Raw genomic sequence first — 27205 nt, 5'->3', positions numbered from 1 at the left:
CGCAAGAGCTAACACATGTGTTATCACTTGATGGAGACCGTTTAACAACTAATTAGCGTCTGTTCAGTCGATTTGCATGGCAATGCAAAACATATATGGCCCATGATTAGAAATACAACAAAACATGCACAACGTACAAGATGCAATTTCTTGATCATCAAATTCTTTTCAGTTACTATCATACTTGTAGTTGCTCAATGGCCATCGCCTAGATTTATCAAAGGGGGCAACACAGGATCGATGACTGCAAGACTATATAAGCTTTATCCAAATGAATAATAGTTCTCCTAAGTTCGTCATTGTTTTTGTGTGTATCCAAGACGTGTTTGTAATTAATTGAACCTAAGTTACAGACATCATATAAAATGAATCGATAACTAACAGCTTCATTGTAGATTCCTTTGGCATCATTTTTCATTAATAATGCAAAATCTGCCTGCAAAAAGCCGCAGGGGACGTCAGAGTCTAGTAATATTTCAACTGTCAGAATTAGTTAACCACCTGTCAAAACTGCGAACATCAATTTGTGTCTATCTAATTCGTGCTGTGTCTTTCAAACTTATAATAAATATCTAACAAGAATGGCGATTTTGCAATGATAAAATTTCTATAGAATGTATGATGATGTTATGTTTTATCTTAGAACGAATTTTGAGAATCGTAATGAGTCAGCTACAGTATTCAGCCTCCTCATCTATACAATTACCAAGAAGCGAGAGGAAGTCGAAAGTACTAGAGTTTTCTAGATGTTTATATATAGTAATACTAATGAATATGTATATGATTGTTGACATATGACCTATGCTTAGCCCAGTGGGGCAAACATGGACAATCAAGGTCTTCATTCATTAATATTTTCAATAAACCATTCATCATAATCATTATTATCGTCATGTGTAAGTCACGGAAAAAAACCCAAATATTCATTTGGTGAAGCCACGCTAGTAACTGATTATTCCTTTACAATTTAACGACACTAAAGGTGAGCGCTACAGCACAGAAATCGTTCTACTTTGCAACTCATCTTGACACTAATACCATCACTGTTAGTCCATTCGGGACATATTGTGTTAATGGAGGGTGCTTGGTGCAAACCTCAATATGCAATGGCCACATCGTCAATTGATCACACAACTAAAAGTACAATGAAATGGTTGAGAGATTATCCTTCAAGGCATTGGATATTCCGTAAGTAACACATTATAATACCACGTATATTCATCTTTATCATTAACATTGAAGCTCAGCCAGTGTGTACCGAAGTCGGAGTAATGTGTATGTGCCAAAGTCGTACATATATACATTATTTCCATCATCATCTCCAACATATATATATCAACTCCAACATGATGTTGATTTTTTACATTGAATCAGTTGGTAGCTCTGAGGACATAAGAAGATGAACGATTAACGTGATTTTATTGCTCCGTACATTTCTTGTTGAACTGTGGAGATAGTATGGGTCAGAGATTTCCAAATAAATCTTTATGTCTTGCATTTCAATTGATCGTAGATTAATTAGTAAACTTTGTTGTTGTTGAACATTGTTTTAGCATTAGGTTTGTAAACTTTTATCTAGCTATAAACTTTAGATAGTAGCTATCAGATAGGGCAACGATTTATGATGTACAAAGAATAATTGAGGTATAATTCAATACAATGCGACCAGGGACACAGACATGGCGGCTAACATAGTGATGACGTCATGTGAAAACGTATTGTAGGTACCGTCTTCTGGGTTGAAAGAAGAAATCACTCTTGTCATCGTCGAAAAAGCCTCTCCAAACGGCATTATTCGTCTATTGCATTACATTGCATTACATAACATTACATTGCGTTGCATTCCGATTTGCTTTGCTCAAATGCGAGTACACGCATTACTTAATGGACTGTAATTGTTGTACTATCATAATTATGATATAAAGCGAAGACAATGATGTCGTGCCTTTTAGGATGACATTACGATAACAGTGTCTGTTGAGTAACCGTTGTATTAACCGTTGCATACGATATCTTTTCACGCACAACTATGTTGAAACGATATACAGGATATAATCCTTACAACCGCGCACACGACCTACACGCTCTGACAGATATACTACGTTCTGATCTCGACAATCGTTTTCTAGGGCTGTTGATAAAAATCAACCGACATGCAATATGGTTTATTACGGCCCACAAAGTGTACTTCATCAGAATATATCTATTTGGAGTCGTTTTAGAAGCTGATGACACATTTCCTACTTACACAATGACCCTGTCCATACTAAGAAAGGTCACGCCACTACCGAAGAGTCATAGATTGCTAGAATTTAGTGATGGGTTAAACGACGACCTTAACGATAGAAGTATAACGATGTAGTCGGAAAATTATCTATCGTGGTTGACATCTACACTTACATGTCACGTGCTCCACGCCGATTCACTCCACAGTTATGTCTTCAGCTGTAAATTTTTAATCTTTCAAATTACAAATTTTCTTATGGTAGAATTTAAGGTAGCTGTCTAATTGCCAACAAAAATCCCTTTAATCATTTATTCAGTGTCACATAATCGGATAGAGTTCTGTATTGCATTCCGACTTTCCCACTCGAAATCCTGAAAATTTAATTTAATATTTCTATAGTACATTTAAGCATACGTCGGAAGTGGTAACATAGGCTGTTCCGTGTTATTGGAATTTAAGGCATGCTGTTATTTCACAGTCAATGGGCCTGGCGGGATAGATTGTTTGCCCAGGCTGGAGGCATCTCGATTGGTTGATCACCTGCCGTCCACCTGGGTCAGGTCCAATGGGAATCGGTTCCTATCCTCGCAATACTCAAACAAACGACCCGTGCCGTGATTTGCACTCAGCCCCCGGGCAGATACAACATCACAGTATCGAACGTGACACGGCGAATCCCATTTGTGGAATCCCATCAACCTCTGTGCGGAGTAAAGCAATTACTCAATACCCGCAGACGTTCGCACCTCGTAGCCCACACGACTGACTCGATATTATAATTATTCAAAACAGCCGTGCGAATATGCCTGCCTTCGAGCAATCACCACCTGCTAACAGTTGCGAGATGCTCTACTGAGACATGAACTACATGAAGCAATTATCAGCCAACCACCGAAGACAATTTGGACCATTACAGCAGTATGCAGCTTGGGCCTCAAGTAGGTCTTCGCCAAGGCGCCGATAGTCTGAGTCTGATGCCGACCGGAGAGGAAGAGACAGTTGCGAATATGATGACGTGCCAGCAACCTGCCATCCTGGAGCAGTGTGAAGTCAAGATGCATTCGCCATACTGCGAGGTACATGTGAGGAAAGGTATGGATGTTCCCAAGGATGCCATCCGACATGGCTTCTATGTCACAACTCTGCATGTTTGCGTTACAGACATGAGCTGTTCTGACTGCTACATGTATGCAGTGCTGTTATGTCCTATAACCTTTGACAAGATCATTTTCATGCAGTGATGAATATATGTTTTTAGTTACGGTATTTCGTAGACACAAATCAGTATGGCGTCCTATACGGTTACTTGTATTACCATCCAATGCATCGTGTGTATTTTCAATAATGTTTTTGACAACAAAGGGAATCAGGCACCTCTGAGAATTTACAATTATCTAAGACTTATATACACAGAACGTATTACTCATAATCTATATTGCATACGTACTATAATTTTCGTTATTGTGAGTATTGATTCTAAGGCTGCATTGGATATCAATCTGAGCTGTACGGTTTTCTGTCATCTAATATTGATTCAAACACAGAAATAAAAGATTACGATTGTATATAGACATCTGATATTATTGACTCAATTTCCCGGGTCAGTGGCTGACCCGAATAGGCTCTGCGCTGCTGCGATTTTCTGATTACAGATATTGACCAGTGACCTGACAGCGAAGACGACGGCTCTCAAAATTTAGTTGTCCCTGTCGAACAACCCACAAACAATTAAGGGCATCGTTGTAAAACAGCATGGCCGTTACCACGCAATTAGATGTGACAGGTGTTTGTGTTTGGGTATATGTGAATGTGTGTGTATATGTATGCATATGTGTGTGCGTGTATGTGTATGTGTGTGTATGTGTGCATATGTGTATTTGTGTATATATATGTGTGTGTGTGTGTGTGTGTAAACGTGTGTGTGTGTGCGTGTGTGTCTTTGTAAACGTGTGTGTGTGTGTGTGTGTGTGTGTGTGTGTGTGTGTGTGTGTACCTTCTATCATTCATGTCAGTTAAAAAAATCTACATATGGGATCTAAACAATAATAAAATGGGACACTAATTCTATAGTAGCGATTTGGGGAGTCACAACGAAACTTAGTTTTAGCATATCATACATAATGCATTATTCCCTTTGAAGCGTACGATAGTCGGTCACTATTGACTTTTCGCTGGTTAGGTTATTCGTATACGCTTTGGCCTTTTTTTTGGACATTACTAAACCCACTTGAAAGTACTGCCTGTCTATATGTGTTTTGACCAAATACGGTGTATCAGAATAAGCAAAGCCGACCGACATGGACATATATATGTACACTGTATTTTTACTTCATTTACTTCATTACCAAAAAAATTACACTATACAATACAAGATACTTTATCCGAGTATTTTTCAGATATTGGCCCTTGTACATCATGACTAAAAGTTGATTTTACTAATAGATTCTGTATGGAATACATCCCAAGCCTGAGTGTTGTATCACCCACTAATGTATAGACTAGACCATAAACAGATCACGAGTACATTTGGAGAATGTCATCCTGAAGGTTACAGGATGCTCACTGTGGCTGACAACTCCTGACAACAGATGGTTGGACTAGATGTATGGCAGCTGTCATTTCTGTAGTGCCATGTGATTGCCTAATGCATTCTGCCGCCATGACAAGATCATTACGCGAGGAAATATACTGGCGTGGCTTTGATTCGACCAGGTCAGAGTGAAAGTCACATTCAAGCAACCTCCTTGTTCTCTGGGGTCATTTTGAGTTATTTTATGCGCAATATTTCAAGGATTGTAGAGTTAATCACGACTGAGTTTTTGCCATCTCTGCTATACAAATACGTCATCGTGTTAGATTTTGTTGTTGTTTTTAATACGAGACATTTACGGTACCACCACTGCCTTATTAGATATGCCAGGTTACATTAATACAAAACAGATAAACGTGGATCGGGCTGTGGCTGTCCTGATTAAACTAGATTGCAGTTGTCATTTCTAATCGTGTCAATTTGACGGTAAATTGACCTAGTACCAGAAAAGCTTTTTGAATATTTTTGGAAACTTGGTTCAAATACGCAGGGATATGGATTTTTTTTGCTGTCGTTGCTGTTTCAAATTTGATGTCACTGAATGGCAGACACTGCACTTAGCTGTAGGGCTCATATATATATAAACAATATTTCTTATACAATAATCCTTGTGGTATTTCTCATGAACTGTTCTCATTGTTTTGAGTTTAGTTTATCCAGATCCATAATAAGTAGGGTGATTTATATTGTACCCATTCTTGATGTGGTTCTGAATAACATAAATATTGTAGAACTCTTATCCAGTCTTGAGCTGAATTCTTGACATACTTAGTTCATTACATGCACAACATGGGTTATTTCATCACAAATGTGATCATTCCACGTCGATATTGATGACGTGTTAATTCTGACTTCTGTTAAATCGTACGTGCTGACCGACAACATATGGCATATAACCTCCTGAACGCACAACTTCTCTGCATTAGCCATTATAGGCTCGCTTCTATTCACGTTACTGCAGTTGGGGAATTAAAGATCAATAAAGTCACGTACGTACGGAGTTGATATAAAGCCTTCGAGAAATGTTCGGGTATAAGCCCTGGAGCATGGCTTTTTGATTGAGGTTTGGCAAGAAGGTGATGAGAAGAGTCATCGTTGAGTCCGTAACACTCGCTTTCTTTGACCAAGGGCATGGGGAAGGCAGCTACTTATAACGGTGAGATCGTTTCTCAGTTCTTCCATTAGCAGATTTGGGGGGTTAACATTGGATGTACAACCCATTCTTCAATACCGTTTTGCTGGGATACCAAGTTGATGCTCGTACGATGATTGAAAAACCTTTATTGAGCTTTATTCCTCAATGTAGTATTAGTATACAGGTATATAAGCTAAGAGGTAGTCGTTAACATTTCAAGATTACATAAGGCTTGTCATGACCATTTCTTGTTTGTGCTTGCGAGCTGACTTTCCAATTACGTCACCAGGGTAAGGCCATGATCCAGGTCACTAGACTATGGAAAATAGAAGAATCGAATATGTCAGCAATTCAATTGCGTTTTTTGGGCTGTCTATCGAAACGCCATTTAATGCAACTCTGTCAATGATAATGCGTTGACGTATTACGTAACTCGTCTTGAATATCTAATGTCTAATTTCTGTGTAAGAAAGACGGGAATCCTTGTATTCGCCACTGATCATTCACTGTTAGTTCTGTTTGTTATTTATGTTTTCATGATTCTGTTGATATGGAATTTTTATATTAATTTGTCAACTTAAGTTCTGTTTAATTTCAATACTTAGCTATCGTTGGTTGATACTGATTTCGTTATATTCATTTGCTAATGAGGCTGTTATTACTATCATTTTGGATATTACTTATATTTACAAGTAGGCCATTTCTTTTTCTACCTTAACTTATTGTTTTGGATCCGTGGCTTATGTTCATTTCCCTGTACTTTGATTTTCTCTTGTTTGTAATATTGTTCCTCGTGTATAATGCAAAAAAGAAAAATTAAAAGAAAAAAAAGAAGAAAAAAGACTGGAATCTTTCGTCATGGCTTGTACTATACTTATTGTAAATACGAAGAGGCTTGCATACTAATCATATTCTTATCTAGGCGCTCCGATGATCCCTCTGGAACCAGAGGTCATTAGGGCCTACCCGGGTGCGCAGCGTTTCTGACAGATCGTAGTTCATTGACATACTGTGTCTCCAGGACTACGTGGAGTGACTATCAATTAAGTGTCGACACGGTCTGAAAAAAAACCCATCATTCTTTTCAAGTCTTTGTATTTGTATTTATTGACAATGAAGACGAGTCATTACACTGGGTCAGCCTAGGCAGCTCTCGCTGGTAACAGCTGACCCACAAAATACAGACGGACATACAACTTGCATGCATAACCTGCAGTAAAATTATTACACTATACATAGTATAGATTACAATACAATGCATACACTATAGACAAGTACAGGATGTTATAGCTGATGTATTTCTTGCACATAAGCAATGAATTCTTCATCATTTTTACAAATTGTCCATTTACATTGAAAAGCTGAATTATGTTTTTGAAATAACAAAGTATTTGAATATCACATTTTGTTATCACTGAAACTATATTTCTACTTGTCATCATGACCTGTACTTATCTCATTAGAGCATAAACCTGCAATAATGGTCTTTCATTCGTTCATTGTATTTGTGGATCTCTAGTTGCCCAGGTTATACTAAGCAATGTTGCTGTAGGTCCATTAGGGAACGTGACATGACATTGATAACATTGCATTCCATAACAGAAGCGCATCTCTAGGGATTTATTACCACATTGGAATTAATTAGAACATCTATCTTGTCACTTCGGTTTGAAGGTAATCTATTGGTTTTGTTTCTTTTCAAAGTTTAGACTTCTATTTAGTAATAAAAAAATAATACATTGACTGTCGTTGGTTTTAGATGATAATGTTACAATATCATACTAATAAACACGGATTCTTGCTTTATTAACTCATCGTTTTCATGATATGATAGATAGATAATATGTTTTTTTTTACAATGTTTCGTCTATAGATACAACAAAACACAAAGGTTATTTTAATATTTGAAGCAATGCGATTGGAGTGTATATCAATCAATATGTAAGTTTATAATCAACTAGACACGTCGCCTTATCCGATTCTTTGACTTATTTTGTGTAATGTATTATACAAAATGTATCTTGATGTCTAACATTGATTACGTGTTAAGATGCTTTGTTGAAATATGTCCTGCTTGGTGTCTTTTGTACGTTTTTAGTAAGGGATTAAGTTTAGTAATATTGCTTTACCTATAATGTTACTTCCATCCCTGCACTGCCAGTCAAACCTTGTGTGTACACTATTGCCCTTTGTTGTTTGTGTTTAGTACGTTTAATGATTATTTACCTGCAAACAAATTTGCTGAAATGTTTTCCTGTGTGTACACTGTTGCCCTTTGTTGTTGTTTTTTGTTTCTGTTGGTATGTTTGATGATTATTGACCTGCCAACACATTTGCTGTAATGTTTTCTTGTGTACATTGTTGCCCTTTTTCGTTTGTGTTTATTACGTTTGATGATTGTTAACCTGCAAACACATTTGCTGTAATGTTTTCTTTTCTTCCCGTGCAGCGGGGGAGCCCGCACCTATGGGACTGTGCGGCTACGTCCTGATGTTCTTCTCCTACATCCTTGTCGTTCTCACGTTTCCCATCTCACTCTGCTTCTTTATAAAGGTGTGTATATGTAGGGGAAACTCGGCCTGCATGTGGCGTAGTGCTGACCAGTAGGTATTGTTTCTACCCTACAGCGGGCGAGCCCGAGCCACTAGGATTGTGTGGATACGTCTTGGTGCTCCTAGCCTACGTCATGGCCATCGCCACCTTCCCCATTTCACTCTGTTTCTGCATCAAGGTACGGCATCGAAAACGTGCCCTCATTCGGAGGTTTCAAAAGCATTGGATGATTTTTTTATTGCGGTGACACCTGGTTCGACACCAGCCTTTCAACAATTAACACCACGTATAATCTGCACAAAACAAAGCCGCTATACAGTATCACAATTATTCTTTAAACAAACGTCCACGTTACTTTCATCCGCAAAGAACAAAAAAAATAAGAAAGGCATATTTTTCTAATATCCCATTATGCTTCATTTCACCTGCAAACACTGCTGCGTCGTTTGGAAAATTATAAAGAAATGAAATACAAAAAAATTTATAAGGCTTTTGGTATTAACATAGACGGAAATTGGTTTAAAATATGTTATACGTTAGAAAACCAAACCACATGTTAAAATTACTGATTGTTTGTATGCCATTTGACACTCTAATTTTTCCCAGTTATCCAAATACTAAAGTACCCCCTCCAAACTAACAAAACACTTCACTAACAAAACACTTCACTCATCAGGACAGGTTTGTATCTTTCCAACAGTGTAGGCCTACTAATTTAATGAAGTATCAGTTACGTGCATGCCTTTCTGTGAGTAAGTAGTGTCTGAGAAGTTGCCAACAATCTAGTTGCACGAGAAAAGGGTAGGGTTAGCCCGTTTGCCAGTGTGATGATTGTGTAAAATAGTATTATCATATATTGAATTTATTATGATGTAATGTTACAGAACCACTTACTCCCCACTAACCCATCGTAAAATTTGTTTCAAAAAATGGTTATATGCATGGAAGTAAGGTTGAATTTGTTGTAAAAATTAGTAGGTCAAATGAATAGCACAATCAGTTTGAAATGGGCGCTTACCACCGATAGTATTTGTTTGAATTTCTCCTTGTTGCATGGTGTACATGATCATTCGATTGGAACATGAAGAACATGAACATATTTGCTTGGACACAACAGAATGTTTATTGTACTTAGCAAAGACTTTGATTAAAGTTACTAATGTCATCTTGAGAGCAAAAATGCAGTTTTCTTTCAGTACGAATGATGGTTTCTCTCATTTGGTATGGACGTTTAGAAAGATTAGAAAGATTAGGCCGATACATAAGGCGATAGACTTCTCACTGGTTCTAAATAACTGATGATGATGACCTCCATGTCATCTGTTTGTAGGTTGTCCAGGAGTATGAAAGAGCTGTGATCTTCCGACTCGGCCAGCTGGTTCCCGGGGGAGCCAAGGGGCCGGGTAATGTACCGATTACTTATTTTGATAAGAAGACAATCAATAGTATTGTACCAGCTTCTACTGAATAATATATATTACAACTGTAATCATAGCTATGATAGCGTTGGCTGGACGCACCGGTATTGCCACAAAGGTTTTATTTTGGGTGAGTGGTATCGTCGTATGTTTTGTCAGGTTGATTATGCACACTGGTTAATATCAAAATAGAATTAGCTACTCGACCACTATTTTTCAAAGGTCTTGGAACGTTGGATCTCATCATGGTTGTCGTGTCTAAAAAGTAAATATATATCGAGGCAACTATAGGTGTTTAAACTCCTTTGCAATGTAAAAAGCAACTGACCCTTTTGAAAAGAAAGGTGTGTGAATATATTTGTCTATGGGAAAAAGTTATTTGAAGATTGTAATGTCTACGACTTATGCCAACATGCAAAATAAATGAATAGATAGGTAATATTTGTGGACATGTTACTACCAAACAAGAGTTATCCATACTGTTTCGACCATCTGCGATGTTATGTATTCAATATTGATACATGCATTCAGCCTATGCCTGATTTATCACATGGCTAATCGGATGAAAGGATATGTTCTCTTCTTTTAAAATCCTAGGGCTGATCTTTATGCTTCCCTGTGTGGAGACGCATCGCAACGTGGACATGCGGACAGTAACATTTGATGTACCCCCTCAGGAGGTAGATATCTTCAAACCTTTGGTATGGTGGTGTCTTCTCAATGGTGGAAACGTGGCGGGGAGATTGCCTTATTCTCCCCTGCACGCACTTTTCTAAGACCCCATCTAGAAGATGAAGATCACTGGGAAACCAATCTCGGACCAAAAGTCATCTGCCACTTATATGATTGAAATATTTTTCGATGACCTTAACCATCACTTAAAATGAATAAACAATCGGAAATCAATGAAAGATCTTTGGAAAACCCTAGCGATCATTGAGATATCTCTAGTCAAAATGCATTTAGGTTATTGAAAGATCTTAAGAAACATTACAGATCATTCAAAGATCTTTGGAAGACAATGGGCATCATTGGAAGGCTTTTGCGGTCTTTTAATACTCACTGTTACAGTAATACCGTTGTTTTTTCAAGTTTTGGTCGAACAAAGTTTGAGAGTTTTCTGATTCTGGCTGCCCAACGGTCTTTCATCTTTGAAAAATGCACACTTGAACTGCACAAGGGTCGGTGGAGAACACTTTTCCACCATTCAATCGCACCCACCGTACTTTCCCCCCACAGGCACAGAGGTTCATCGTTGCATGGTGTTCCCACAGGTATATTCTTCAGTCTTCCTTGCACCGACACCTACAGGAAGGTCGACTTGAGAACTGTTTCCTTTGACGTGCCTCCTCAAGAGGTAGGGCCATGCCGTTTATGCAGGTGTCGTAACATCCCCCATCACACCCTTCCATTTGTTTTCGCTAGTTGGGAGACCAATATCTGTACATATTGTCTCCTCAATAGCCCAACTGCAAATGGAAGCAATCATTGAAGCACTGGACTAACGAATAAATATGCTAAAATTACAACAGTTTGCCAATTATTCTCAGTAACTAAGAAGTCCAGTTTATAACATGGCATAAACTGCGGACAAAATTGTTCATAAAAGCATGTTACATACCTATTTGCCATAGAGCTTTATGCAAATCATTGATATTCTTCTAAAATGTGTCAGACTTGTACAATTCAATATGTGCCTGTAAAGATTCGGTCTATGAACGTCTGCATAGACTGTGCATGCCCTCTTTCATTAAATAATATGTCGTAAATCGTGTACAATTTAATTGTCTTGGATATCTAACTTTCCATTACCTGAATGGTGGTCAGTTACCTACTGCACTTTTTCAAGCAATTGTACACAATCTGAGTTGACTCATCACGCATATTATTAAGTCATGTCATTCACATTTGATGATTTACTACATGTATCTTGTTTGCTTTTATTTCATCTGTGTGCATTCCATCGCTCTACATCAAATATAACAAAGCACAGCATGTCATGTGTAAGCTACTGTTTGCAAACAAATTTCAATCTTGGTGCGCCTAATGTAGACGTCCATTTACGTCTTCTGAATGGTGGGAAAGGGGTTTAGAGGGCTTTAGTGTAATGTCCTGTTCTAAAGGTATTGCAACGACATTTTCAAATCCATCTATATCTATATACATCAACGTTTTATCCATTTTGCAACAAAAAAACGACTCAGATATATTGACTGGTCTGAATTTTTCTTTCAGTTTCATTGAGCGAGTACCCGGCAATATAACACCAGTTTTCTACATTTGCTTTATCTTGCTTCATTTGATTTCTTCTTGCAAAGTATTATTGAAAACATCCCTTTATGATATGCCTTTTATTATTTGACGCGACTATCTATTGTTTACATTTAACATCAATTTGATTTGGTTTCCTCCTCTGACATTTAAGCTTTTACTTTCCCATTTCGGGCAAGTTGTTTTGTCGTTCTGTAATGGCTAATAACTAAAGGAATGGTCGACATGACATATATTCGAATGCATTTTGGAAAGTCACTTGGAGGCCGATGCCGACGACTTTTCTTTCAGATTCTGTCGAAAGATAGCGTAACCGTAGCAGTGGACGCCGTTGTATACTACCGTGTTCAGAACGCAACCATTTCCGTCACCAATGTGGAAAATGCCCAACGATCGACTCGTCTCCTGGCGGCCACCACACTGCGCAACGTCCTGGGTACAAAGACATTGGGTGAGATTCTGACCGAGCGAGAGAACATCAGCCACCAAATGCAGGTACTACACTTTTCTCTCATAATATATATCGATAACAGCTGAGGGTAGGTAAGTGGTTGCACTGTCTAGAAACCAAAAACATACCTTCCGATTACGTTTTAAACATGAGCTGTCATACAGCAAAAAAACTAGAATTTATATTCCTCGGATATGGCCATTTCAGATGATTTAGATAAACGCAATTTGTTTTAGAAAGACCGGTTGTTCTCCGGTTCAAACACAGGATCAACCCAAATCAGCAAGGTATCATAGAGAAGAGAATAAAGACCAACTCTGATTAAAGCTGAACAAACATTTACAATCGTTTCAAGGGTTGATTAATTGTATTTGTATTAATCCTTGGAAACGAAATTTTTCAAATTACGTTCAAATGTGTACACTAAGCTGCTTTCTTGGTCACCTTTCAACGTACTTGATAAAAAGAGTGTAGAAAAATGTCTGTAGTTTGATTGTTTTGGCTTACCATGCACTTTGCTGCAGTCACCAATAAACCTGGCCCTGAATCCACCAAATACGTACGCGCCTGGGGCTTTAGAGGCTGCTGGTTGTCTTATGTTTTGATGCATTAATCAACACAAATAAGTCATTAGAAAGGCCATGTAGTAAGTAAAAAGGAGCTCGCAATTTTGGAAATCTTAAAGTGACCAACATCTCAAAACGTTTGTTTGCTACCACTAATGAGGGATTTTTTTCAGACGACCCTTGATGAAGCTACCGATGCGTGGGGAGTAAAAGTCGAACGGGTGGAGATGTAAGTACGTTGATATGTGCGCTGTCGCTGGCGTCTGTGTGTTGTTCTGAGTTTTTCTGCCTTTGTGTGTCCTCTATAGACAGCCCTGGATGACGCTACTGATGCCTGGGGTGTGAAGGTGGAGCGAGTGGAGGTGTAAGTACGACATGTCATGTTCATCCGAGGGTCGGTTATTGCAAAGGAAAGATTCGCCTGTTGGCATTACAGTTCCGGACGGTGTGAATAGCGTGTTAATGATCATGAAATATCGTACAATCTCGTAGGGCTATTACCTGGACAACAAGGAACTGTCATAAAATAAGGAACTGTTTACTCAGTATGATGACATTTTGTTCTTGGTTGTAAAAATTGGTGGTGGTGAATAAAGTTGTGAAAAAGAAAATGATGACTGTCACTAAACCAAATTTGTGGTTCCTCACTTGAACAAGTATCGTATTTCTAATATTGATTGTTTGGTACGTAATGTTTATAAGCAAACTCTGCAATTCAGGGTGATTTTTCCCCTGCTCATGTACGTTTGCACTTGGTGATAAAAGATAATAAAAAAATGAATGTCTTTACTATTCACTCTCGATAACAAAATGCAACACAGAGGTCTATATAAACAAATTTGCAAATATTCATCTTCGCTTAGTGATTCAAATAACCATCGGACGGTTTTCACTAGAGGATGCATAATTGTTAGATATGCCGTTTTGCGTACGGCCAAATGCCAACAGGCTGACGAATTATTTGCAATTACCAACCTTTGGAGCGACAAAACGAGTGGACTACATCTCTGTCACTGTCATTCCATCTCGGCCTGTCCTTGTTTTGCGTTCTGTGGTTAACACGCAGTCTCTGTCTGTATCTAACTTCCTTGGATTGTGATCGAATGTGAATGTATTTAAAGAACATCAATTATCTAAAAAAGACTTTGGATCGTAAGCAAAATACGTTATTTCTTGAATTTATATAATGAAATTGCTATTGAAGGAAATATAGTTAAAACCTCGAAGTCTTCGAAGCAGACATTCTGATTCTCATGACATCTTTCTTATCTAACAGCAAAGACGTACGCCTTCCTGTGCAACTTCAGCGCGCAATGGCTGCCGAAGCGGAAGCAACTCGTGAAGCCAGAGCAAAGGTACATCCTTCTTTTGCCGTTTTGAACCTACATACATACAGTTATGACAATGACAATGAAATACATGTACTGTCATTTTAGCAAGTCGATGGTGCGGAGAGCATTTGCAACAGTATTTCTTCTTTCTTATCTAATGAATGAGTTTTGTGTCTTTTTTTGGCCGTACACAACCTCATTACATTTAGGCATTCGGTTACTTTAGGCATTCATTCATTCATTCATTCATTCATTCAGTCATTCAGTCATTCAAATCTGAAAGGCAGTCATCGAAACGTCGACTTGGGTAAATACGCTTGGCTGTTTATAAAGAACTTTGCTATTTAGTGACCTACCAACCGTACGACACTATTTACGTGTCCTGAAATTCCATTTGACAACTTTTTTGCCCTCAGGTCATCGCTGCCGAGGGAGAGAAGAACGCATCGAGAGCCCTGAAGGAAGCTTCGGAGGTGATCTCCGAGTCTCCCGCTGCTCTCCAGCTCCGGTACCTGCAGACCCTGAACGCCATCTCCGCCGAGAAGAACTCCACCATCATCTTCCCGCTCCCGGTGGACCTGCTGAGAGGCATCCTCACACCGGCCTACGGGCCCAGCGGCGCCGTCCACATGAATGTCGGACAGAACCCAGGATCTCAGGCCGGGACCCCACCGGGCGTCTAAAATCCACACAGAAATGCAGAAGAAAATGGTATTCGTGAATTACACGTGGCGTAGCCAGCTGGGAATTGGGTTATATTCAGCATCTTCTATTAAGTTCTCGTCATTTATTGACAAAGACATTGCACTTTTTTATATAATAAAATCTTTATTGAAACAACAAAAATACAGTGACGTTTGTAAGGTCTTCTACAACTATACATGAAAACAACAAACAATGGGATACAAATTGATTAGCCTAATATATATTATTATCAATATATATATGAGGCACTTCTTATGTCTACTGAAATACCTTCAGCATTGAGATTGGGAAGTTTTCAGAGCTACCATGAATGATTTAGCATGGATTTACGATATGTTGCACTAAAAATGAACTTCTAGGTAACACAGTTAATCTATTTGCACGCTGATATGGATAAGAGTATTTCAATTCAATGTTAATTTGCTTTGAACGTTAAAATGACAACAACCTATTTCCCTGAAAACCCTTTGGCTACGTCACGGAACAACTGACGTCACAGATAGTCTTGTAAAAGAGAAGCACGCGGGAGGAAAAAGGAGTAAGAGAGAGAGAGCTACGATAAGATGACGTGTCTTGCACCGTATGGTGAGATCAACGTTATCAACAAAAATGTGATATTAGTGTTAATATCAAAAAAGTTTATTAGTTTATTATCATGACGAAATTGTTTATATAAGATAATGATTATATGCTTGTCATGTGAACTGATGGAATTTCGTATCATAGATAGCAGAAAACTATAATTTTTCTGTGATATTTTTTTGTAATCAACGCGCAATGGTTGTTTGCAACAAAGTTAAACACAAACGTTGAAGGACACTTGTGTTTTCCGCTGTTGGATTGGTCAGTTAAATAATTATGGTCGTAAAACGCGTGTAATATTATAGCAGGATAAAACGTCAGTCTCTACAGATGTTAGCGGTATTAGTACTAGAATTTCTTCGGCTTTTTTGTAGCTCATTGATAATCAACTGCAACTGTTTCGACGGCCTGTGTCTATACATGTAACAGTGTCGTTTTCAAATTTACTGTGTCTGATTTTGTATAAGAACACATGGCATCATATAGATTGGGGGGCATTTACACGTCTATCCAAGACACTGGGCAGAAAATGTGTATGATATATATATATATATACATATAGATTACATTGGCATTGTGGTCGTGTCGATTGCATGAACATACATGTATACAATATGTCGTTTATATGGTAAATAATACACTGGTGATTATCGTGCGAATAATGATAACATTCGTGTTTGAAAAAATGAAGATAACCAAGAGGAATAGTTATCTATATTACATGAAGTGTCCTGTTCGGCAAAGGCGATACTTCAACAAGTTTCAGTACAAATTACAGCGAGCTGACGAAGAAGACTTTGTTATAAAAGTTAAATTGAATTAGGGTGTCTCTTATATCAAAGTGGAAAAATGGTGTGTGCACAAAATTTATGCCTGAAAGTTTTGATATTCCATCATAACATATTCAATAGACTGCTGCATTACTAACTAGTTTAGTGACGAACATCATGTAACCCACTGCGCCTGTGCACACCAATGTAGCAATGTGACCAATGCAGAATTTGTAACACTTCGTAACTGTGATAACCGTTACTAAATATCTTAACCATGTGAATATCTTAACCATGTTAATCACTTCATAAGTTTCAATACCCAAATGCTGTACACATTACATCATGCATCAAAAGTGACCACACACATATGGATGATTTTTTGTCCTTTCATAAGACGTGGTATGTCTTAATAGTTGACAGAATATTGTTAACAATCAGTACTATTTCAGCTTTGAGTAACATTGCACATTCTAAACCGTCTAGGAGAGTATAGGGTAGTTAATCACAGTGATGCTAAGCTACCTCTGTTAACAGAGTACACTGCATGAGGAATGGATCACGTGCAACATTATCATCGCGTACACCAGTCGTTTTCTACAACGGCAAGTAATAAACTATTTACTTTGGACTGTTGTTGTTGACTGCCTCATCAGCATGTAGAGTTGTATCTATCGATGACTTAGCAATATGTATTGGCCTGATACGTGAAACTATGACAGAAATATGGTATGGTATAGTAATGCAAGCCTGTTCTGTCAAAAAAACGCAAAATAAGCCACCGCGAGCTAGCGAATATAGCGAGTAAGTTGCTTAATAAAACATACTTAAGCTTGTCTGATTCACTTTCCACTTCTGAATGCTTTATAACCATGGACATAACGACTTTGTCGTACTTACACCCAATCACCTCTTTTACGGTATGGAGATTCCGCACTCGTAACAATTGGGATAGTAACACCCTGTCCACTGGTCGGTTGCCGGCGGGCAACCTATGCGCCCGTAATTGAGTCGTTCGCCGCGGTTAGAACGACAATAACCTAAAGAAAGTAAAAGAGGACCAGGGAAAGAGAACGAAACTTTAACAAGTGAGAGTAGTTCCCCAAAAAAATATCGGAAAAAAGTAAAATTGGATGGATTTGTAAACAGTATAATATTTTTAGACTAATAATGTAATGGAAAAGTAACATTTAACCACGTTAAGTCACAATTCTGGAATTACTGCAACTGAAGGTTATGCAATACGAAAACAAGTACATTCTTTTTTGAAATCTACATAATAATAATAATAACTTTATCGCACAACAATTGTACAAGGTACAAAGTATGGCATTCACTGGTACATAGATAACATTCTATTAGTCTAATCAGTCTGTCTTATACAATATGGTGTAGTAGTATGAGATGATATATAAGAGTGTTACTGATATACCCAGTACAGTACTTGGGCTGTTCCAGAAGTCACTGTCCAGCGCTGTTGTATCACTCTCTACACGAACAAACTCGCAGTGGTCCTGCCCATGCCCACTGGAGTCTGCTACTTTCCTGAACATCTCTCCCAGCTCCTGACTCAGAAAGATTTTGTACCTGGTTGCAGAGCACAGTACGACTCCAACATACTTGCCTATAAAGACAAAAGACATTGGAAACTTGCCGTTTTTGCATATTTATTAAGGAAAATGGGTCAATTTTTAGTAGCTTAAAGAAGAACTCGAGAAAGAAGAGAGCTAGAGAGAACTGAACTATCCAGCTTATGCACAAAAACGCTGATGTCAGTGCTTTTATCTAATGCGTAGAAGAATATTACTTATCTTCCAAGTAAGTTTTACGTCCGGTTGCCCAATTATGTAAGAATCCTGACAGGTTACAGCTCACATTTTACATCTGGATAGTTTCAGGTCTTGGCTCACGATTTGGGACTGACAGCATCAGCGTATTAGAAAACGACTAGTACCCCCTCTGACGTCACCTACATCTCGCGAGAAGTTGCGAGATTTCAATAATTGCTGACATTCAGAAGCCAACTTAGCGATAACTAAATGTTTGCGTCTTTTCCGTCGCAAAGTTCGTGATTTATGGAAGGTTTTAGATAGTTAAGAACGTAACAGAGGATGCACATATGTACAGAAATGCTATTGTCTTCTGTATTTTTAGTGTTTACCTCTTCGGAATAAAAAGGGTCACTGATTTCGAGCAATCATCTTGTACCTTTGATGGTATCTAAAAGGTTTGGGTTTAGGTGGTTTAACAGTCTAGACGTGAATAAGGACCATATATAAAAATAATGCAAATTTTGCCGCAACCATTTATCTATGTTATGATATCATTTTTACAGGTGTCAGAAATGTCCCCAGCCACTCTTTAATATTTGAATGACCGTCTTGAAGAATAAAATGATCAATACGAATCGCTAATGTATCTTAATCTATAAAACGTATGATTGACGTCCTCTTGTGTTTTTGTTATTCTGGGCAAAGTTTTCAAAATATTCCAAAATCAATCATTCTAGACGTAGCGTTATTCTTCCTGAGCAAAAACATACGCGAACCTTTGATGATATCATCTATGAGCTTTAATATTGACGTACCATCTATAAATATGCCGACAAAGTAACGCAATGTTTTCACCCCTTTTTCAGTGTATTGATTCGTATACGGAAGATGAAAAATGCCGGGCCACTAATCCTTACTGATGAAAGACCCGTCAGATGCTAACTAGATACTGCACCAAATTGTAAATACAGAAATCAATTGCACACACTACGTTTGTTCCTTCAATCATTTTTGTAGCATTTGTACATCCTTGAGTGACGCTCACTGCTTTTTACACTTACACCGGTGATCACTTTGTGGTATTTTTTAGGACATCCACCTGGTAAGAGACCATCGCAAAAAAAACCTGCTCTATTCAAAGCGAAAGAGATCAAACGGAAAGGCAATAGGATGTGCGTAGGCGAGTGTTTACTGAAAACAGAGGTGAACGTAGGCACGGGTGGAGACTTGTCGGGATCTTGCCAAGTGATGAAATGGCGAATGTGTAAGTCCCTTATTGGTAGGAACATGTTCACGTCACATACCTGCCAATGAGAGTAACTGCTGCATAACGGACCACACCAGACACGCTGGCGTATTTCAGAATCTTCTTCTGACGAACACCGACTGACATTCTGGAACTACACGGCATACGGTAAGCAATATCCACACCTACGCTGAATTACTACATTTATATTGTTGTCATCATACTCATTTTATGTCTGCCTTATTCTATTTTGATAGGCTTAAGTTTTGCGCGGAAAATTTTATACACAAAAACAACGTTTTATATAACGTTACAAATATTGCATTGGCCTCGTAATAATCATTATTGACAAATTAATATTGTCATGTTCTCACAGCGACGTAAGAAGCATGCGGTGGACTTTGTTGGTTTCGGTTCTTCTGCTGTCCACCTCCATCGGTGGGACAAATGCGCAAGGTAAGTGTGGATACCAAATTTTTCTGTGTGTAGCACGCGCTGTTTTACGGCACAACATTGCTTCTTCGCGCTGAAGCCCTAATACACACTAAACAACCACCAAATGATCAGCCCCGGCGCCGCTCAAAAACAGTCAAAGCAGCGGTACAAGCCGGCTGTATATAGGATTAGGTATTTTAGGGATACCAGACAGGAACCGTCCACGGAGACACGCAGGACTTTCTTCGAGAACTACCTAAGACGCAGCTAATAAGCATGCAGCCAAAAAGCAGTCAAGACAAAAAAAAAACCTGCCCAAAATCATCCAGAGAGCGGTCCTCCCTGGTACCACTCGGATAGCCGCACAGGAATCGACAGGAGTCATGCCGCCATAGAATCGACTGCCCCACCACCCAGGAATCGATCAGAATTCGTTCCAGGAATCGACCAAGGACAATCTAATGCCCCATCACCCAGGAATAGACCACGGAGCCACCTTGGAATCTACTCTCCAAACATCCTTGGATCAGGTCTTGAGCACAGACGTATAACGACAGCAAGCAAAATTTACTAAAAAATACACTTACATTTGTCATGTTTTTTTTTATCTAGGCAGAACGTATATATAGACATAATGACCATTCTTGTTTGGAAAACATTATCGATTCGAGTTGTTCTTTACGTAAACACATTAAAAGATGTTTCCGTCGGCACGAGCCGGATATGCAACGTTCCCATTACGCCAACTCAAACAGAAAATTCTAGAGGATTTGTTTCAGAATTGCATGATGAAATGTGTGAATCTCATGGTGACCAGTGCTTGTGCATATGATAAGAGTAATAACCGACACTTGGTCATTTTTTATGTTTAGAATGTTATTAAGAAGCGCTATTAACCAGGTAGACGGCTAGCTTGTGATGTGTTGAAATGAGTGTATGAAAATTTGCCAGTTATTGATTCAATGGCATGTAGATAAAGCAGAGATTTTGAGAGTGAGTAGTTTCAAGCAAAAAGGGCTGAAGTACATGTACCTGACCAATGCACCTAATGAACACAAGAGTAGAACAAAAACAAGTAAATCTTTAAAGTAAATCTTGATACATTTGTCACATTTCTGTTCTCATCACGCCGGAGAAGCAGTCCTAGTCACAGTGACCGGAAGAAGACACGACTTTGCCTTTTAAATTCGAAATTCTGGAAAACATTGTGAATTTGGGATCTTTTTTACATAAAAAATATACATAGAGAGGGCACCGGCTCCACGCAGCTGTTCAGGAATCACATTACTAATTGTTGCAGCACACAATCAGTATAAAATCCGTGGGGATTTCTATGGTATGAGACCAGAAAATGACTCACTTCGTGTTTATCTAGTAGTTTTCCAACCTTTAGTATCTCGCACCTGCGCACTAGGTACCAGGGGCCGAAGACCCCGGATGTAGTTTTCTACTCTGGACAGAAAGTTCTGAGTTCTGTCAATACAACACGTGAGTTCTTATACATGTGTGAGTCGTAATCTTTACCTAGTATTAACAATGGTAGCAGAGGGTGGTGGGTAGTCGGAGTATTGTTGACTGCTCAACCGTGGTTTCCAATGTCGAAAGTCAGCAGTTTTGCGGACAACATCTGTGAGTTTCCTCTGAGCTGAGTATCGGCAGAAAGAAGTAAAAATGGCGGCGGCGTCGGAATCGAAGCACTCAAAAATTCCGCGTTTTAACATGAAGGACTTCGAGACAGTATTAGTAGTAGTTGGGTTACGTCCCAGGTTTCGGACAGTAAAGCAAAGTAAAGTATGGTGAATTGAAGTCAAGCGAAGTGAAGTTATTTGATTTAAAGTGGAAAGTAAAGTTACCAAAGTGAGTAACAGAGAAGAAATAGCCATGACCTGCAGACGCCCTACTGCAGTATTTTACCAAATATCACGGCAGATTTATGAGTGCTACGTTTGTACTCAGTCGCTACATGAAGTAAGATCAATCCAGGTACCTTCACCATGGCAATAATTTTCACCTGCCACACTTTTCTTGCAACAGATCCGGTAGGTTTGTGGCCCTTAAACGCGGAGCATGGTGCATCAGACGTGACAGGAAACGGAAATGACGGAGTAGCAACAGGAACCCAACTAGCCGCAGGTCCGTATGGAGACGCTGACGGTTCCTTCCTGTTTTCGGGAACCACCAATTCCTACGTGGACATTCCCAACAACGGCGCGTTGGACGTCCGCTACTCCTGCACCATACTGGCCCACATATATCCCACCGGTGAGGCTGGACCCATCTTTAACTACGTAGCGACCAACAACGGATGGGGAGCACACCTTTGGCAGGTATCAGCAGAACAGCTGTTTTGGCGGTAAGTTTGCATAACAGATATGGAAACTTGCATTAGACTACCATAAGACTAACCAGCCCCTTTTTATCATCACATTCATTACATAGCATAACTATATTTCGCTGCTGTTGAAATTAGAAACTTGGAAGTTTTTTCAGGTCATGGATCAATAGAAGAGACAACAGATTCACGGGAAGGTAGTGCTTTCGCTCTAGCGCCTGACTGTCTTAATCGAAACCTTACATAAATAATTAATGAACAATCAAACAAGGCACACCCTTCTTTCATTCTGCAATATGGATCCATAGTAAGGCACTTAATCAGTAGTGCCACCAGCACATAGTCATAACACGCATGCATACACATGCATATTGTTTATTGTTTATTGTTTATTTGCATATCTACAATATAAAACAAAGATGAATAGAGCAAAGAATACATGCAGGGGAGGCCAGAAGCCAATAAGGCTTTTCGGGGGCCTCCCCTAAACTACACAAATGGAATTTTTACAAAAGTATATATAATCAAAGCTAAGAAAAATTAACGAAAGAAGAAATTGGAATTGTAACATAAATCCTAATGAAACAAATGAAAATAATAGGAACTACAAAGTGAATTTTGAGTTGTAAACATAAAAAGTATTATAATGAATAACAATTTATAAAAAAATAGGTCAAAATTATACAAAAATAACAATCATATGAAACATTCTGTCATCAGATACCAAAGGAAAAGTGGAAAACAAGGAAAACAAACAAATCAGGAGAAAGTAATACTAGGATGTTCTATAATATCTATCTTTGAAAGTTTTTTGAAACTTATATGTATCTCAACTCCGAATTGGTTTGATTGTATTGAAAATGAAATGAAATCATGAAACAATAATTGTTTGTTGTAGGCCTGTGAGTAGGGACGAAAATTTTGAGTTGACACCGGCCGTCAGAGGACCACTGCAACAAAACGCTTGGAACTACGTGGCTGCAACCTACGATAACAGCACTGGGATGGCGTACATCTGGAACAACGGCGAAATAATCGGTAAAAGACAAATCCGCAACGCAGAAATTGAAACTCAATGGCCTATCCGGGTGGCTAGAAGGAACGGAGACAGTCGGATTTTCACGGGCCGACTCGCCTGTCTGCAACTGTACAACTACGCCATGACTGCAGATCAAATTGCTGCAGCACAGGAAAAGTGTATACGTGAGTCAAATCTCTTGTACCTACATTGTATATTTTTCGACAGAGAAGGAAGAGAATTAAAACACACACAAGCACACACAAGCACACACACACAAACACACACACACACACACACACACTCTATCTCTCTTTCTCACATAAACACACAAACACATACATACACACACATACACACACATACACACACACATACAAACACACATATGCACACACTCACACAAACTCACACACACACACACACTCACACACCAATAAACAAACAAACAAACACAGACACACACACAAACGCAATACGTAATTCCATCGTAAAGTGATATCTAATTGATGTATTTTCTTGTTCGTAAAATTTCTTTAGCTCAACCATGTTCCGTTGACACCGCATTCGTGGTCGACCGTTCATCAAGCACACAAAGCACTGGGTTCAGTAATGCCAAACAGTACATGGTCGATTTTGCCCAATGCTTCACTGGCCAGGACATCGGGGTGAGTTTTTAGATTCAATTTGTTTTATTTATTTACAGTACCCCCCCTTTATAAGCCGTACTCTTCCTGTTTTGTATTGCAGGTAGAAATACACAATTATTGCAAATCAGTTCATTCTTGGCGGAAGTTTTTTTCCGGTAGCGAGAACGCACGTGAGCCCACACAAAGACGAGGTCGGTCGAGAGCTGTACGATTTGTTTGAGAAATAAATGACATCCCGCAATTTTTGACATGGTATGATAATGAATAAATACTTATTTTTTTTGTTATCTCTACATACTAGGTTGGAGCTATTCCGTATGACTGTGTGCCGAAGACAAGCTTTCAGCTAGGAATCTACACTGTTGGCGACGCGCTGTTAACGGACGCCGTCTACAATATGCAGTACACCGGGGGTACTACCCGAACTGCCCTGGCGATTACTTACATGATGAATACGGTAGGGCTGAAATTTCTGGTACAGGTTTAAACTGTACAAGCTTTGTTTAATTAGTACGTAATACATTTACGTAGTTTCCCATGCTCTTTATGTAGTAGCAAACTGGTCAGGCATTGGAATATGCAATATTTACAAGACCCAAGAGATGATGTAAATGTATTGATATATCTTTGGAAAAATCATTCTTCCGCTTTCCTCTCAATTTTTCTATGCTCTACATAGTTTCCTTCTGATGTCAGGTAGATGGTTATGTTCAGGTCTATTTTCCATTCATATTTAACCGTGGCAAAGAAGCTTTTCTGAACAAGACCTTGCAAGATTTATACGGACCCTAAGAGGAATAACAATGCGGATGTCTTTCACACCTGTTGTATTTAATATACACTCAATGCTTATTTGTATTTGTTTGTTGTTCGTCTGATTATTATTTAGGCCAATTTCCGCACAGGGGTACCTCGGGTAGCGGTCATCATCACTGATGGAAGCTCTGAAGAGAGCATTAGCGAACTGGTATGGAGCATTTATCTGACTCGCTTTTTTTTAGAAGTCAGAATATGTTACTTTAGGCCTATGTACTCAGGATCCTTATTATAGCTATCCCTGCAGGGTACCATTGTTGAATACATGTGGTCGTATTAAAGCTTGACAATAGTCAATGACTTAATGACAGACCATAGAAGTGTTTTGTTGTTAGACATTAATAAGAATCCATAACCAACCCCAGCAATGTCACATTCTTCTTTTCGTTACGGAACAGCACCTACAGATTTGACGCCCATTCATTTCTTGTTGACAGCTTTTAACCAAACAACATTTGAAATACTACACTACCAAAAATGTTTGTTATTTTGTGTGCAAGAAAACAAGATCTTTAACCTTTAACAAGAAATTCAATCTATGTGTAAGAAATATTGTCTTAAACATTCCAACTGCAAGAACAATATTCCAGAAGTATCGGTTGATTAGCTGGAAGAACAAAATTTTTAGTGCAAGCAAAATATGGGTTTCTTGAATTTGCTCAAAACAGGGACTTTTTGAAATTCTTGTACACAGAATAATGTGCTTGATGCAAGATAGATTTTCTTTGTATAAGGAAAAACAAGGAAGACTAAAAAATATAAGAAAATGCATTTTTGGTAGTGTAGTACTTTATGAAAACGTACTCAACAGAGATAATAGTATCTAAATGCCTGAGATTGCATATTAGCCATTGATGTATTGTAAAACTTGCATTCTGTATTATCTTCATTGTAGAACATATGACGTAGTAGAAAGTCATTGTCAAACATAGTTTGAATTGCTTGTCAAACATAGCCGATCCAGACCATGGTTGGGAGTAAGTCGTAAGCAAAGTATAGGTTTGGGAACTGATCAGCGAAATTGCCCGTCGCTCTAAAAGTCGTCTGCGTCAGCCGAATCTATTTCTTTCATATTCAGCAAAACGATTTTATTCTTTTATGTCATCAGAGAAGCAAACTACTACTAAAAGAGAATACATTTCAGGCTATGGCTCCCGATTTTAATTTTGGATCGGGCAGGAGCAAAGTTGTTTGAAGGTCCTTAATGTGTGATAAGGGCTAACTCTGTCTGTTATTGTCTTACTAGGCAGCAAAGGCCGACATGGCAAGGGACGCAGGGATTATCCTGTACGCCGTGGGTAATGGAGTCCTTGTGGACAACGCTGCACTTGAGGCCATCGCTGGTGGCCCTGATAATGTCCTCAGCATCGCTGCCCCATGTGATCTCGCCACCCGTATTCTGGAGTTGTGCGGTTCGTATCGTTAACACATCTACAACATTTGAGAAATTACAAGTAAAGGTCATTTCATTGTTATGTAATATTGCAAATAAAAAGGAACTCAGATAGAAGTCATGATATTGTATTTGGCGTAGTCGAACCTGCATGAGTATGAAAACGCTGTCAGTTTAAAGAAAGAGCAATAAACTCGATTGTAGTCAATATCACCAGGTGTCTTTTGTTTGACGTAATGGTTAGAACGATTGGTTAAGACCTAAAAGGTTTGATATTGTAAACTGCCTAGATGTTGTGCCCTCGGAAAAGTTACTAAACAGGACTTTTTTAACTTGACGTTGTAGTGAAGCCCACCGAACCTCATATCTTATCTGTAGAAAGTGTGACAAAAACACACTTGGATTGGGCGTGCCAATGTCCGCAAATTTGTCACGCTACTTATCAAATGAAAAAAAGAATGCTTGCCAATGTATATAATATATACATATGTGCATATATAACGTTATACCTGTATATGTGTGTATGTTTGTGTGTCGGTTTGTTTGTGTGGTTATGTAAAGTATTGTTTAGCAAGCGTATAAATCTCCCTCTCACATTGCCCTCTTACAGGTTAGGGAGACCACTAGGTCAAAAAAAGGCTACAGCGGTAGTGGTAAGTAAGTGTTTCTTTGTAATAAATACAGAAATCCGTAACTTAAAACTTACAGATATAGAAAACTAGATAACTTATACTTTATATAGGCAACCACGACAGGAAATATAATAAACATGTTACTTATACCCCAAAATAATATATTCATCTTTCGACCAGCATTAATAGCACATCTCATTACTCTGACCCACCAGAATAGCTTCCCTGATTCACTATTAGTAACTACAAGAGATTCATGAAAATCTACCGTGCACGTTACGCTGTAATCTCAGCAATGTTCTTTAGCTAGAT

General features: G+C 38.6%; 2 protein-coding genes across 12 annotated transcripts in view; both read left to right on the top strand.

Moving 5' to 3' along the window:
- Positions 1–17230, top strand: part of LOC136441181 (stomatin-like) — a 49211-nt gene extending 31981 nt beyond the window's left edge. For 4 of the 11 annotated variants that reach the window (XM_066437316.1, XM_066437315.1, XM_066437308.1 and 1 more), the window contains 7 exons: positions 8402–8505; positions 9836–9908; positions 11198–11280; positions 12486–12689; positions 13520–13575; positions 14488–14566; positions 14959–17230. In XM_066437316.1, coding sequence (XP_066293413.1) covers positions 8402–8505; positions 9836–9908; positions 11198–11280; positions 12486–12689; positions 13520–13575; positions 14488–14566; positions 14959–15225 — 866 coding nt within the window. In that variant the 3' untranslated portion in view covers positions 15226–17230. Of the gene's footprint in view, positions 1–2895; positions 3320–5843; positions 5974–8401; positions 8506–8579; positions 8684–9835; positions 9909–10520; positions 10604–11197; positions 11281–12485; positions 12690–13519; positions 13576–14487; positions 14567–14958 lie in introns of those variants that run through there. The other 7 variants (XM_066437318.1, XM_066437310.1, XM_066437311.1 and 4 more) reach the window with 6 other exon arrangements.
- A 2480-nt stretch (positions 17231–19710) lies between these two features.
- On the top strand, positions 19711–26939 carry LOC136441179 (uncharacterized). Its single transcript, XM_066437305.1, has 9 exons — positions 19711–19785; positions 19994–20073; positions 22087–22405; positions 23283–23587; positions 23943–24070; positions 24354–24509; positions 24942–25019; positions 26115–26280; positions 26872–26939. The coding sequence occupies exons 2-9, from the start codon at positions 20007–20009 to the stop codon at positions 26874–26876; spliced, it is 1224 nt and encodes a 407-aa protein (XP_066293402.1). The 5' UTR covers positions 19711–19785; positions 19994–20006; the 3' UTR covers positions 26877–26939.
- The last annotated feature ends 266 nt before the right edge of the window (positions 26940–27205 follow it).

The sequence above is a fragment of the Branchiostoma lanceolatum genome, chromosome 9 (assembly GCF_035083965.1).
Source record: "Branchiostoma lanceolatum isolate klBraLanc5 chromosome 9, klBraLanc5.hap2, whole genome shotgun sequence".
Classification (NCBI taxonomy): domain Eukaryota; kingdom Metazoa; phylum Chordata; class Leptocardii; order Amphioxiformes; family Branchiostomatidae; genus Branchiostoma; species Branchiostoma lanceolatum.
Note: the sequence above shows the minus strand (reverse complement) of the source record. Positions and strands in the feature narration are given on the sequence as shown.

Bases quoted from the DNA above. Each gene is read 5' to 3' on its own strand.
- LOC136441179 (XM_066437305.1), top strand. From the start codon at position 20,007: ATGCGGTGGACTTTGTTGGTTTCGGTTCTTCTGCTGTCCACCTCCATC. The intron at 24,071-24,353 runs GTGAGTTTTTAG...TCTACATACTAG, and splicing joins TCACTGGCCAGGACATCGGG to GTTGGAGCTATTCCGTATGA. The intron at 24,510-24,941 runs GTAGGGCTGAAA...ATTATTATTTAG, and splicing joins TTACTTACATGATGAATACG to GCCAATTTCCGCACAGGGGT.